This window comes from Diorhabda carinulata, chromosome 4 (genome assembly GCF_026250575.1).
Source record: "Diorhabda carinulata isolate Delta chromosome 4, icDioCari1.1, whole genome shotgun sequence".
Classification (NCBI taxonomy): Eukaryota; Metazoa; Arthropoda; class Insecta; order Coleoptera; family Chrysomelidae; genus Diorhabda; species Diorhabda carinulata.
The window spans coordinates 33114908-33127829 of NC_079463.1; the positions used below are offsets into that span (position 1 = coordinate 33114908).

Consider the following 12922-nt stretch of genomic DNA (forward strand, 5'->3'; position numbering starts at 1 on the left):
ATTGAAAAATTGGATTATATCTCAGAGGTTTATACAAAGGTAAAATGACAGAATTATCAGTGAATTTAATTTCAAACTTACCTGACATTTACAGGTGACACATTTATATTCTCCGAGCGACGCTATATAGGGGTGATAAGAACTGCCGTTTTTGTAGGGCTTCTCGGGGTTATTATAATTTTTACAACCACCTTCTTTTATGATTAATTCCGTATTCGAAACTTCTTCTTTTCGTTTTATAGACCACTTTCTAATATCGTCTTCGCTTAAAGTTTCCGGTGTCGTAATAGCTCCTTTACCACATTTGGCTGAATTACTTTCAATTCTTCTACATTTTATTTCCAAATCAACAGGATCACAAGTGCATATGGTGCAGTCGTCGAAGCCGATCGGTATTAGAAACGGATGGAATTTACTACCGGAAGAGTAAGTCATACCGTTGAAAACGCATTTTCTATTGCTTTTCAATAATTCCGTGTCCCCACATACGGGACAACATTCTCCGGGGGTTGTTAGATTGTTATGAGGGGTACATGTTAAATCCGGGCAAGTCATACGGTCGCAAGACGCCTGACCGTCTTGACAGAAGCACATCTGACAAGGATTCTTAGATACCCAAGTGCTATCCCTTTTATAGAATTTTCCTTCGAAAAAACAATCTTCCGTTGGATGAGCTCCATCCGGTATATCGTTTATAACTGGAACTATGTTATCTCTATCTCTATGGGAAGGCCTGCAAGATATCGGCAACTTGACCTATAATTTAATATACGATGTTAGTAAATTTGATTAAAATATTAATTTTGATGTTTTTACCTTTGTTAATGTCGCTGATAATAATACTAAATTAGATAAAGAATCTTTTAATTTAACGAAATTTACTCCGCTATCTAACATATCTAATTCTTCTTTGGTAAGAACGTCTATGGGGCTACCTTCTACTTGATTACCGATGAATTCTTCCAAAGTTTTAATCAGAACCGGTGCACCGGGTGCTATAATTGGGTACATTTCCAAGTATAACTGCAATTTTTTTTCGTGTCCCAATCCGGAAACGGAAACGTCGTAATGTATATGACAATCGGTATCAACAGAAATCCAAGCAAGACCCACTACCGATGATGGTAGACTGAAATTTTCTCTTTTAAGCAACAACGGAGCCGGAGCGTCTCTAGCGTCAGCTACTAATTTAGCATTAAGATGCCCGTGTAAACTACCATTACCCACGGCTATTCTCATATCTAATCTACTGTTATATAGAGGCTCTAAAATTTTATGAACCATCCTATCTTCCGTACCTAAAATCAACGAAAAATAATACACGTTTACCTTTAAATCAAATCAAGTTTATTACCGTTTGCCCATCCGTCGTGAAAAGCCGGCGTCAGAACTTCCGCTTTTTTCTTTCCGGTGGTATCGGTCAAAGTAACTGTGTGGAATTGCTCTTGATCCATACTATCCACTTGGATACTGTATATTAGAGCCCCTTGATTATTCAGGTACATCCAAGCTAAACCGCTGGTAATTGAGGTTAGATCTTTTTCCCCTGTCAAGATCGTTTGAAAGATCTCGCACGTTACCTTCGTTATAACGCTACCGCTGAGTCGTAAATTATTCGGATCCGAAACTGATGATACTGTTAACAGTATTCTACCTCTAGATAAGGAACGTAGTTCCGATAGGGATATCGGAGTGCTTATTTCAACGAAATTCAAATCCGGTGCCGGCAAATTCACTTTTATATTCTGAAATTGAGGTTAGGTTAAATTAGGTGCGAAATTTAACGAGTTTATAGGTTATGAATCAAATAGAACTGTGGGCATTGTGTTTAATATCGAAATACTAAACTTTAGCGCATGTGTATATTTTTTTTAGTAACGATGGTTCGATTAATAAGCTACGCCCCACCCCGTATATGTAATACGAAAAGTAGTTTGCATATGGAAATATTATTATTAACCTATTTAAAGTCATTTTTAAACAGAAAAATAATAAAATCATTCACACACAATGCACAATACTCTAAATATTAAAGATCTATTTCTCGGTGACGTTATATTTTTTACAGGTAATTCGAATGTCTGATAAAAGAAAGATTCAATTATTATTTAAAATTAGATTTAATACTACTAATACCATCTAGTGACGTAACTACAAAGCGTGTTTGAATTAGGTACAGAAATCTTTTATTAAATATCAACAAAATATAGTAGTGCCATCTATCGGTTAATAATAAAAGGGTGTTAAAGTGAACTACTATGAAGGGGTATAAGGAACTTAGTTTAAAAACAGTCCGCTTGTAGACGGTAAATTATAATTCAAAATTTGACCAGAACGGCTCTCCTGTCGGACAAGATATCATATGATCGTTCAGTTCAGTTTTCCGTCCGTCTTATTTGAATGACCTCTCTCGAATAGAACGTAATATGCAGTGTTCAAAAATTTTAAATGACTACAGTCGATAATTAAATATTAGTATACAAAATCTAAACTATTCACGAGGTACAAAACAATTTTGTAAATACAAACCTAGAAAAACTACTGTGAGATAACGCTGAATGTTAATTAATTATTGTGAATTATCATTTTTTTTTCTCTGTCTTTAATATTAAATTTTATTTATTTAAAATTTACACCTACGCCTACCTAACGTAAATAATTTGATTTAATATTACTTGTACCATCTAGTGGTGTGACTACAAAGCGTGTTTGAATTAGGCCCAGAAATCTTTTGTTGAATAATAACAAAATATATTAGTGCCATCTATCAGTTAATAATAAAAAGATGTTGAAGTGAACTATAGAAATCTATTTTTTAAAGTTTGAAGCAGTTTTATCATCATATTGAATTATAATCGATTTTCAACCAATTCAGGATCAATACGGGACCATGAAACTATCAATTATGAAGGGTAGAGGTAAGAAGTACCATCTCATATGGGAATTTAGTTTTAAAACAGTCCGCTTTTAGACGGTAAATTATAATTCACAATTTGACCAGAACGCCGCTCCTGTCGGACGAGATATCATATGATCGTTCAGTTCAGTCTTCCGTCCGTCTTATTTGAATGACCTCTCTCGAATAGAACGAAATATGTAGCGTTCAAAAATTTTAAATGACTACAGTCGATAATAAAATATTAGTATACAAAATCTAAACTATTCTTTTTTTTCTCTGTCCTTAATATTAAATTTTATTTATTTAAAATTTACACCTACGCCTACGTAACGTGAAAAATTTGATTTAAAATTACTTGTACCATCTAGTGATGTAACTACAAATTACGTACAGAAAACTTTTGTTGAATAATAACAAAATACGGTAGTGCCATCTATCGGTTAATAATAAAAGGATGTTAAAGTGAACTATAGAAATCTGTTTTTAATAGTTTGAAACGGTTTTACTCGAAGAATTAAAAGTTGTATTTAATTCGATGTAATGATATTGTAAATACATAACAAAAATTCTTGTTTTAAATAACTATTTAATTATAGTTACATGTTAAAATTAATTTTGATCGTAATTTAAATAAAAATAGTTTTTATTCAGTGATCGCGCCACCTATCGTTACATTAAGAAAAAAATATCGACATAAGGTACAGAAACCATTATATCGATATAGTAGGTTGGGGGGAAAGAAAAAAAACTGACTTACCCCTTCGAGAATGATTTGTTTTTTTTCGTCGACGGCCAGCATTACGTTTATGGGCACCCCCGAGGATTCTCGATCGTCGAATAAGCCGTTAAATACTATAGCGATATGTACGGAGGGCGAGGGTGTTGACGATGTCGATACTATAGCGGTACCACCCGAACCCGCCATTCTAGTCGAGTCGGTACCGGGAGCTGGTTCCAAAAGCGAACTGAATAATTCGCTACCGAGCGCTACGTATTTAGTTAATTTTCCGCTAAGGGTGAATTCCGTATCTTTAGTACCCCATATTAAAACCACGTACATTTTTTCTTGTTTCAATAATCTATTAAAAAAAAAAAAAAAAAATGGAAATTTACATTTTTTTTTGCTTGTTTATTACGAACCTCCTGTAATCCCTCGGGAGTCTTCTCCATATCCCGCAAACTTTTCTCGTAGCGTTCTGATAAAGACTGTTGACCAATCCTCCGGCGTGAGATAAAGTGAACTCCTCGAGGATGTTGCCTTGATTGTCCATAAAATGCAACGATCTAGGTCTGGCCGCCTTTTCCGATATATAAAACGAATAATGGAGGTTCCTTTTGTGGAACGTGAATCTTCCTGTCGCCACCACGGTGCTTTTATTCAAATCTTTCGGCGACGTGTCGTTTCGGAGGTCCAGAGACGATCTGCCGGTGAGAAGGGCCGCGAAATCTGTTAAAAACCAACGCCCAATAAAGACACTCTGTATATTCTCGGTTTTACGTAATAGTTGAAAGTACTTACGGTTGATTCTTTTCTCTTCTTCTTCGGCGACGTTTTGTGGGACGATATCTTTTATAACGTCGGGTTCATCTGGTAAAATAAAAAAAAAAAAAAAAAAGTCGAAAAAATTAATTTTACGACCATTTGTAGGTGTATCAGTTGAAAAGTGGGCGGTCATATATGATGTTAATTAAAAGTTCAATACTACCCATCGAATATGGTGAGGATTGAAACTGGCACATTCGTAATAATGTTACAGTGGTGTAACATGTCAATAAACGCGACAACACTGTAAAAAATACGAAATCGTTTCCAATTCGACAAATCCGCCAATTCGATATTTGGACAAAGTTCCAGAGAATATCGCGTGTCTATTAATTTGATTTTCATCGATTATAATAAAGCATTCGACGAAGTTTTCAATCAAAATCGATTTATTATTAATATTTCTTCACCATTAATCACCCTGTAAATAATCGTCAGGTACCTCAAGACCGCCCAACTACCCCCATATCAAAAATGGTTTTTATACTAATTTCTAATTGAGTTAATTACCCCATATCGGATTTAAGTAACGCCCGTTACCCCATACAGCACTTATTTTATATTCAACACAATTTAAGGGAAACTTTAATACCCCACATCGAGTTAATATAATTATATCGACCCCCATTTAACTTCAAACTTATTTTTAGGTATGTCTAATCCATTTAGATACCTCATATCGGAGATATTAGCCCCTATAGCACATATATCAATATCAAACGTCACTTTGGGAACATTTAAACGTCTCCATCATGAATATTTCCCATCAGTTTTATTTTAATATATCTTGAGTTCATTTTAATTGCCTCATATCGGATTTATTCACATCATATAACCCCATATGGCACCTCTTTTACACCCCATAACATTTATAAGTACTTTCAATTCATTTAAATACCTTATATTGGATTTATATACCTCGTATTACCCCATATGGTACCTCTTTGACACTCAATAACATTTATAGACATTTTTAATTAATTTAATTGCCTCATATCGGATTTATTCACATAATATTACCCTATATCGTACCTCTTTTATACCCCATAACATTTATAAGTACTTTCAATTCATTTAAATACCTTATATTGGATTTATATACCTCGTATTACCCCATATGGTACCTCTTTGACACTCAATAACATTTATAGACATTTTTAATTAATTTAATTGCCTCATATCGGATTTATTCACATAATATTACCCCATATGGCACCTCTTTTACACCCCATAACATTTATAAGTACTTTCAATTCATTTAAATACCTTATATTGGATTTATATACCTCGTATTACCTCATATGGTAAATTAAGTACCTCATATCGGATTTATTCATCTTGTACTACCCCCATATCGCAATATGAAAAATATAGAAAATAAAAGCTGATTAGCTAAGTACGCCCCTGTTCTTTTCGAGTTAATAAACATTAGTGTATAATTTTTCCTATCAATGAAAAAGACACACTGAATGGACCGTTGAGCGCGAGGGCGTCTCGCTAGATTGTGACCGTACCAAATATAGAGGTGGTATTCGTATTAAGTTCCAAAAGAACTGTTATCGGTATTATGGATAATAAATTCAATTTTTATATCGTGAAACGTATTTATAATAATATCTTTATCATTTTAAATTTGTTTTAGTATCGAATATATCGATAAACTTCAAGTTTCATCTCGATGATTGTAATTTATTTAGTTTAAAGGTTTGGACGTAACGTTAAAACGCCATCTCTATATGTTACTTCAGTTTTTGCGTGGTCAGAGATGAGAAAGTTTCAAAAATCAACTACCAAGTGCATATAAGGCATCCAGCTTCGTTGATTATTACCTTATGTTGCAATTTGACCTATTTTTTGGAATCATTTCGAACGAATAACGTAATCAAAGTTATTCGTTGGTTTATGTAGGGGAAAAATTCGATAAATTCTATAAAATAAGTGACTAAAAAATCAAAAAACTAATCAAATCGAAGTAAATCAAAACGTTATTATAAAAATCGACGTGAAACATCTGTCACTGTCAATTGTCATTTCTTATAAAGCAAGTTCCACACGATATTGGAAGTAATTGATAAAAAAGAAGAAAATAATGGTTAGGATTAGAAGAAATGATGACAATGGCGTATTTACTAAATTCTATTGTATTGTAACTTTGAATATTGTGGACAGGATTCGACAGGAAACTGACATTAACGAACCGCGTACCATTATGGAATCGTTCGATTAGTTCGATTTTTGTAATTTAGGTAAATAATTTTCGTACGTCTATGTCAGAAAGTACTATCTCATTTTGTGGGCGCCACTCAGGTCGTACTAAGATGGTATTCATCTGAACAGCTTGTCCACATGTTCATTGATTATGCTAGAATCGATTCAAGTATATATACATACTCAGTCTGGTACGATATAAAATTGGTATCGCCATATTTTATTGATAACTACGTTTTTGGAAAGTTGAAGTTTCGCGATACGTCGTCGAATAATGACGAAACTGATTTTCTGTTTTCCTTTTATAGAAATAATCATTTTTATTACTTAAAATGTTTACGTACAATTTTGTAACACTTTATATTATTTTAAACGCCATCTGTTAATAAAAATTGCAACGTTCGAGCAAAAAAAATCAAAACAATGCACCAGGTCACATATTCAACCACCCTATTCGCCAGATTTAATTACAGATCTTTTACGTGACGTTTAGAACATCGGAAAGGAAAAACACCCCTCTTGCAACTATACGAAATTTAATAACGAATAATTCGGGCGTATATAAGGTTAAAAAACCAATATTTTATTCATAATTCGTCATTTTTCTTTTATATATAAGAAAAATTAAATGTTGTCGGTGTTTTATTGGACGGCGACGCCGAAAGATTCGATAATAAATAATTCAATATCGAAGCGATGAAAAAATCCGAATCTTGCCAAGTAAATGTTTTTTTTTTTCGCCGTTTTTCGTGGAATTTCCAAAAATAGATTTTTAAAATTAGGATTACGAGCTTGTCCAGACGGTTTAGGGTTTTTAAATAATCTTTATTATCTAAAAATCTAAAAAAAAAAAACGTCTACTCAAGATGACGAAACTCGATTTCCAAAGAAAAATTATAATACAATATAGAATTGATAATAATTGAACGATTGTTACTTCCATTTCGATAAATATGGATTCTTTTATAAACAAACTTCATTTTTATCACTTATACACATTCTATCAAAGCACCCTCGTATAATATAAGCTACTTTCCACGAGATATTTTACGACAATTTTGCGAAACACCCTCGTATAATATACCAGACATCCCTCGTATATCATTATATATGTATATGTGCTATTAACAAAAATCTAATAACACCTAAACTATGTTAGTTCATTGTTTTGTAGTCTTCCATTTAAAATTGAACCCAATTTCGTTTTTTCTTTAGAGACAGCTCGTCTGAAAATCATGTGTTCACCTTTTAAAAATCGTACTGAGTGGGAGTACCAAACAAACATCGGCGCGCATAGACCAAAACACAAGAAAAATAATACATATATGTAAAATTTGTAATATTAGAAAATATAATTTATTTACAGAAAACGAAATATCAATAATTTAAATATTACCGTACTTTTATGTAATAAAATCCAATATTCTAATAGTAAATTATCATATCTACGTGTATGAGTCATGCAGACGAAAAATGTATATGTCTGTGGCGCCATCTAGTGTAGGTGTGTGTTCGGTAAGATGGGGCGCCCACACCTTAGCACAACTATCTTATATTATAAGCTAGGATCGAGGCCTGCCTGTGGAAATCACCTTATCGGTTATATATCCGCATTTAGTATTCTCGAAATATTTATTTGAAATGATAACACGGCGAAATGAACTTTTTGTATCTGGACAAAAAACGGAAGACGACAATAGTTACATTCATTGAAAGAAGAAAACTATAATGGAAACTGCATTACCGACAAATATGAAATGAAATAAATGTCATAGACAAACGAAAAGTACAAAAAAACATTATTTAAATACATAGAATTCTGAAATATGTTGTTCCTTGATGATGATGATACGTGGAGTATTTGAAAATTTAGTTTCACTATTAATAAACTAATTTATATAATTATAACATCAACACTATTTTTTAACCCATTAATATTGTAATTGTAAACAATACGTTCACAAAATGGCGAACGTCATTCTAGACAAAGACATTGCCAGTAATTTTTAATTAAATATGTTCGGTCGAATACAGGGTCGATAAAGTAATTATCTGTCGAGCCTAAAAATAACTGATGCATGGATCGAGTTCATTCCAGTCAGTTCTACATGTATATAAGTATACAAAAAGTAAATATTATTTCTGAAAATACTCGGTAATATATTAATCATGTATTATTCTTTCTTCTTTTTTAATTAGTAAACGTCAACCACTGTAAATAGTGTGACGTCGATTTCGTCTTCGTTTTTAATTTTCAATTTTGTCTATCGCGTTCTTCGTTAAATAATTGTGAGTTTTATTTATTTTTTCACCCTGTAACTTAATCCGTTTTGTTATCTTGTATATGTTTTCAATTTGGCAAGCTGATATCGTTCGTACGTCGATTATTCAAACGTAGTAACATTGCATAAAAGTGTAGTCAACATAATAACACTTTTCTGTATGTAGGTCGAGACTTGGCGCCTTAATCTATTACTCTATCCAGATGGCCTTGCAAATTGCTGTCATTGTACCCATATCAGACAATGAAAAATAATTACTTAACTTTTTAATACTTATCGCAAAATATACTACCTAGGTACGTTAAAATAAAATAACTTATTATAAAAGATTCTATTAGACTGATTTTGTGACCTTAGTTTTCTTAGCCAATTTGTATACAAATGGTGTTCAAACGATATACAGGGCGATTCAGTAGTGAGATAAAGTTTTCCATCATTAGTCTTCACATTCTAAAAATTCGCTCACATAAAATACAGTGTGATTCATTTAACAAACCGAGAAAATAATATATTAGTAATTTGATTCATCCTGTATCAGATTCAATTAATATTAACGAAATACATATTTCTACAGAATTTTCATTACTATTCGAATGCTTTGCTCTCAACAGATATCCATTATTGACTTCATTTTACATTATACAGGGTATTAAACTTGTTACAAGTTTCATTTAAAAAAATTTAACTTTGATATGGCACGTATATTTTTGAACACCCTGTGAGACTGTATATAATATGAAGATCAATGACGATTATAATCCGTCAAATTTTCAAATTGATATTTCAATGGAAAAAGAAGAAGAATTTTATCATATTAATCAATCACCCTGTATATGATTTAACAAAATGATTATTGGAAATTGGAAAATTGCAGGACATGTCATTATTCTAAAAGCTTGGGGAGTGTCGTAGGACATTTATCCCAATCGAAAGCTTTTCGGTATAATATTAGTAAAAAATGATAACAATTAATATTGACCTGTATGAATTACGTATATAGTGAGTATTATTTACAAAATTTCGGTAGTTTACTTTCATCAAAACCGTAAATATAAATAGACGTAGCAATAAAATGTCTGAAATTAACGATTAACGTACTGATAGTTTGTTTTTGTAAATTCGTTGAATTGTCTGTGTAATCTAAATCTTACGAAGGCGCCGATTATTTGAAATAAACAACTGAAACGAGCGACGACTCGCTAGTGAAATATTTAAAATTACACAATTACATTTAACGTAAATAAACATAACTGGACTTTAATCAGTTTTATAACAATCTTTAATTCGAAAAAGTAATAACGCTCATATTTGAGGTTATGTATAAAAGTCACAAAATTCAACAACTACTAAACAATTTAATTACAGATTTATAATATTCTAATTAACATTTTTGATAGATATTTTTTTTAATATTAGATAAAAATTACGTAAAATTTTAAAATAAAAATTTAAATATAAAATAGGTACAAAATAAACGTAAAGTCTACGCACCCAAGCCCACAAATTTCATGTCAAGGTCAATTATAGAAGATTCAGAGACGCATTTTAAGGTTATTATCTCATTATAAGAAGTTTTTTTTTGATAAAAAAGGGTTTTAATTATACGATTCGACGTATTTTTATGTTTTATACAATAATTTTTGTCTTTCAAAATGCGACATTAACGAAATTCTCTCAATTTAACGTAGCGTAAAACTAAACTTGTTGTATATAAGTATAATTTTGATTTAATAAAATTTTATTTATTTAGCTAAAAACACACAGAAACGCACTACGAACATGATGTTTGCTATAATAAGTGGCGCCAGTATAAATATTTCTCTACAGACGTTCTACAACAAAATAATTCTCTTTCTGTCTAGATGTGAGGTCTGCGTACACACAGTCATATTTACATTCTACTTACAAACGCCATAATATTATGTTATTTATAGAGATATTTTACGGATTATTTCATAAAATATCTAGACTGCTATTTATTTAGAACAATGAAATATCTTGTGGGCGCGTTTCCTACCAATTGTTTGTTGCATATTACGTTCGAAATTGTTTGGCGCCAACCATTTTTATCGCCATTGATATCAACGATACCTTATTCGAATACGGGGGATAAACGAATTGTTCCGAATATACTAATTTAGTTTGGCGTAATTTATGTACGAGGTATCATCAAAAAATTTCTGTTTTAGGGTTATAATCATAGATACAATTTTCATATTTTCAAATCGGATCCACGTAACTTGAAACATTTTTATATTTAATCTCGTGCGGTTTAGTTGTGAAATTCAGACTTACTTTTATTATCGCCAAGGCACGTTTTACAGCATCTCTCCGGTAATAAAACGGGATCTTCGCAGGTCGGTTCAGGACATTCGTTTTTGATGTTTCTACATTGGACTCTAGCCACGATCCTCCGTTTTCTCTGAAACTGAAATATCAAATATTCAGGATGTCCTTTCTCTTGTCTGTTGAATATTTATATAGTAGATCCTGAATTATTTACCTTTTAAAGTTATAAATGACTAGATATAAACCTTGAAAAATCGTATTTTCGTGGATTTAATCGAAGATTTCGACACTGTTCAATTCCTAAAAGCAATGTTGCCGAATTTTCTACGACCTACTTGAATTTTTCATGAAACCGACTTAAATAAATCGACAAACCCGCTTTTAAGGCCTACTTACATAAAAAGGAAGTAATCCCAAAGGATTATATCCTTTTTTACGAAGGGGCTTTTCAGTTTCGGTGTACGAGGATGGTCCCGAAATTATATGCCATCAATAGTGAACGTTTTTAGTGAATTTGTAAACATGGAAAGAAAAACGTCCGCATTCGATTGAGAATAAAGTTTTGTTTGCACCAAATCTGTTATTGAAACGACCAAAATCAATGAATTTCTACTTCACGCACCCTATTTACCAGATTTAGCTTCCTCGGATTATTTACTGTTCCTAGGAACTTGACGATTCTTATTATTAAAACGGTATCGAACTTATTAAACATCGCTGAGAAAAGAAGGCCAAGTACTTTCGGAACCAACCTCGTATATCGATTTTCAACGTAAACAATGAATATGAATGGTTAAAATTCGAAATCTACCCGTATACAAGCAATCCAGAAGTACCTGTCACTAGTACTTGATATGTTATTTTAATGGAGACAATCTGTATATTACCTACAATATCGAAAATCTAATTGTTTCAACTACTTTTGTGACATCCTGTATGATTGTATGGTTTACCTATTAGGGACATTTAGATAGTAATGACTCGCCCTGTATTATAACAAAATACCTGGAAATGCAGTTTCCTTTATAGATATAAATCAATTTTTAAATTGAATCTAATTGAAATAATTTCGTAATACGTATTAGTTTTATATTACGAAAATGACGCATCGTTTTTTTTTTTTTTAATCGCGTACAGGTGTTACAATTTTTCTGAAAGACATAAAAGACGCAGACACCGTTTGTGCACATACACACCAGTTAGCGCTACAGAATTTTAAAATCTAATGAATTATTCAACTGCATATTTTCACACAATATGACCTTCATATCAGTGAGAAAAATAACTAGAAGATTTATCTACTCAACGCAACGGAAAGTACAACATACCAATATAGTCATGTTTATATTAATTTCCTTGTAATTTCTGTATCCATATTTATATTTTCCCAGTAAAATGTCAGACACACCGATTAATTTACTTGAATAATTTGACTGGACTATATTATACAATAGAAACATCTTCGATGTTGTACGTCGATATCTATATTAAAATAGTTTGAAATCATTTTAGAGTTTGTCAGTTTAAGTTTAAAGTCATATTTATATACGTAGTCAGATGCGTAGAAAAAAAAAACAATAAATATCAAATTATTTTATACTTAATTTGTACTAACCTTTCTACTGAATTTGACGTTTCCACAACGCCATCTATGATATTATAATCGATTTATTTCAGTTAGTTTCACGAAGCCATCTATGA

At 31.8% G+C, this 12922-nt stretch overlaps 1 protein-coding gene across 2 annotated transcripts in view; it reads right to left on the minus strand.

Annotated features, from left to right (window-relative positions):
- LOC130892778 (dorsal-ventral patterning protein Sog) overlaps positions 1 to 12922 on the minus strand; it is a 39200-nt gene that overhangs the window by 931 nt on the left and 25347 nt on the right. Inside the window, exons 3-9 of one of the 2 annotated variants that reach the window (XM_057798387.1) lie at positions 11228 to 11360; positions 4419 to 4487; positions 4040 to 4346; positions 3657 to 3978; positions 1355 to 1745; positions 817 to 1298; positions 82 to 756 (exon numbers count right to left, since the gene is read on the minus strand). In XM_057798387.1, the coding sequence (XP_057654370.1) occupies positions 82 to 756; positions 817 to 1298; positions 1355 to 1745; positions 3657 to 3978; positions 4040 to 4346; positions 4419 to 4487; positions 11228 to 11360 (2379 nt within the window). The remainder of the gene's footprint in view (positions 1 to 81; positions 757 to 816; positions 1299 to 1354; positions 1746 to 3656; positions 3979 to 4039; positions 4347 to 4418; positions 4488 to 11227; positions 11361 to 12922) is intronic. The other variant, XM_057798388.1, reaches the window with a different exon arrangement.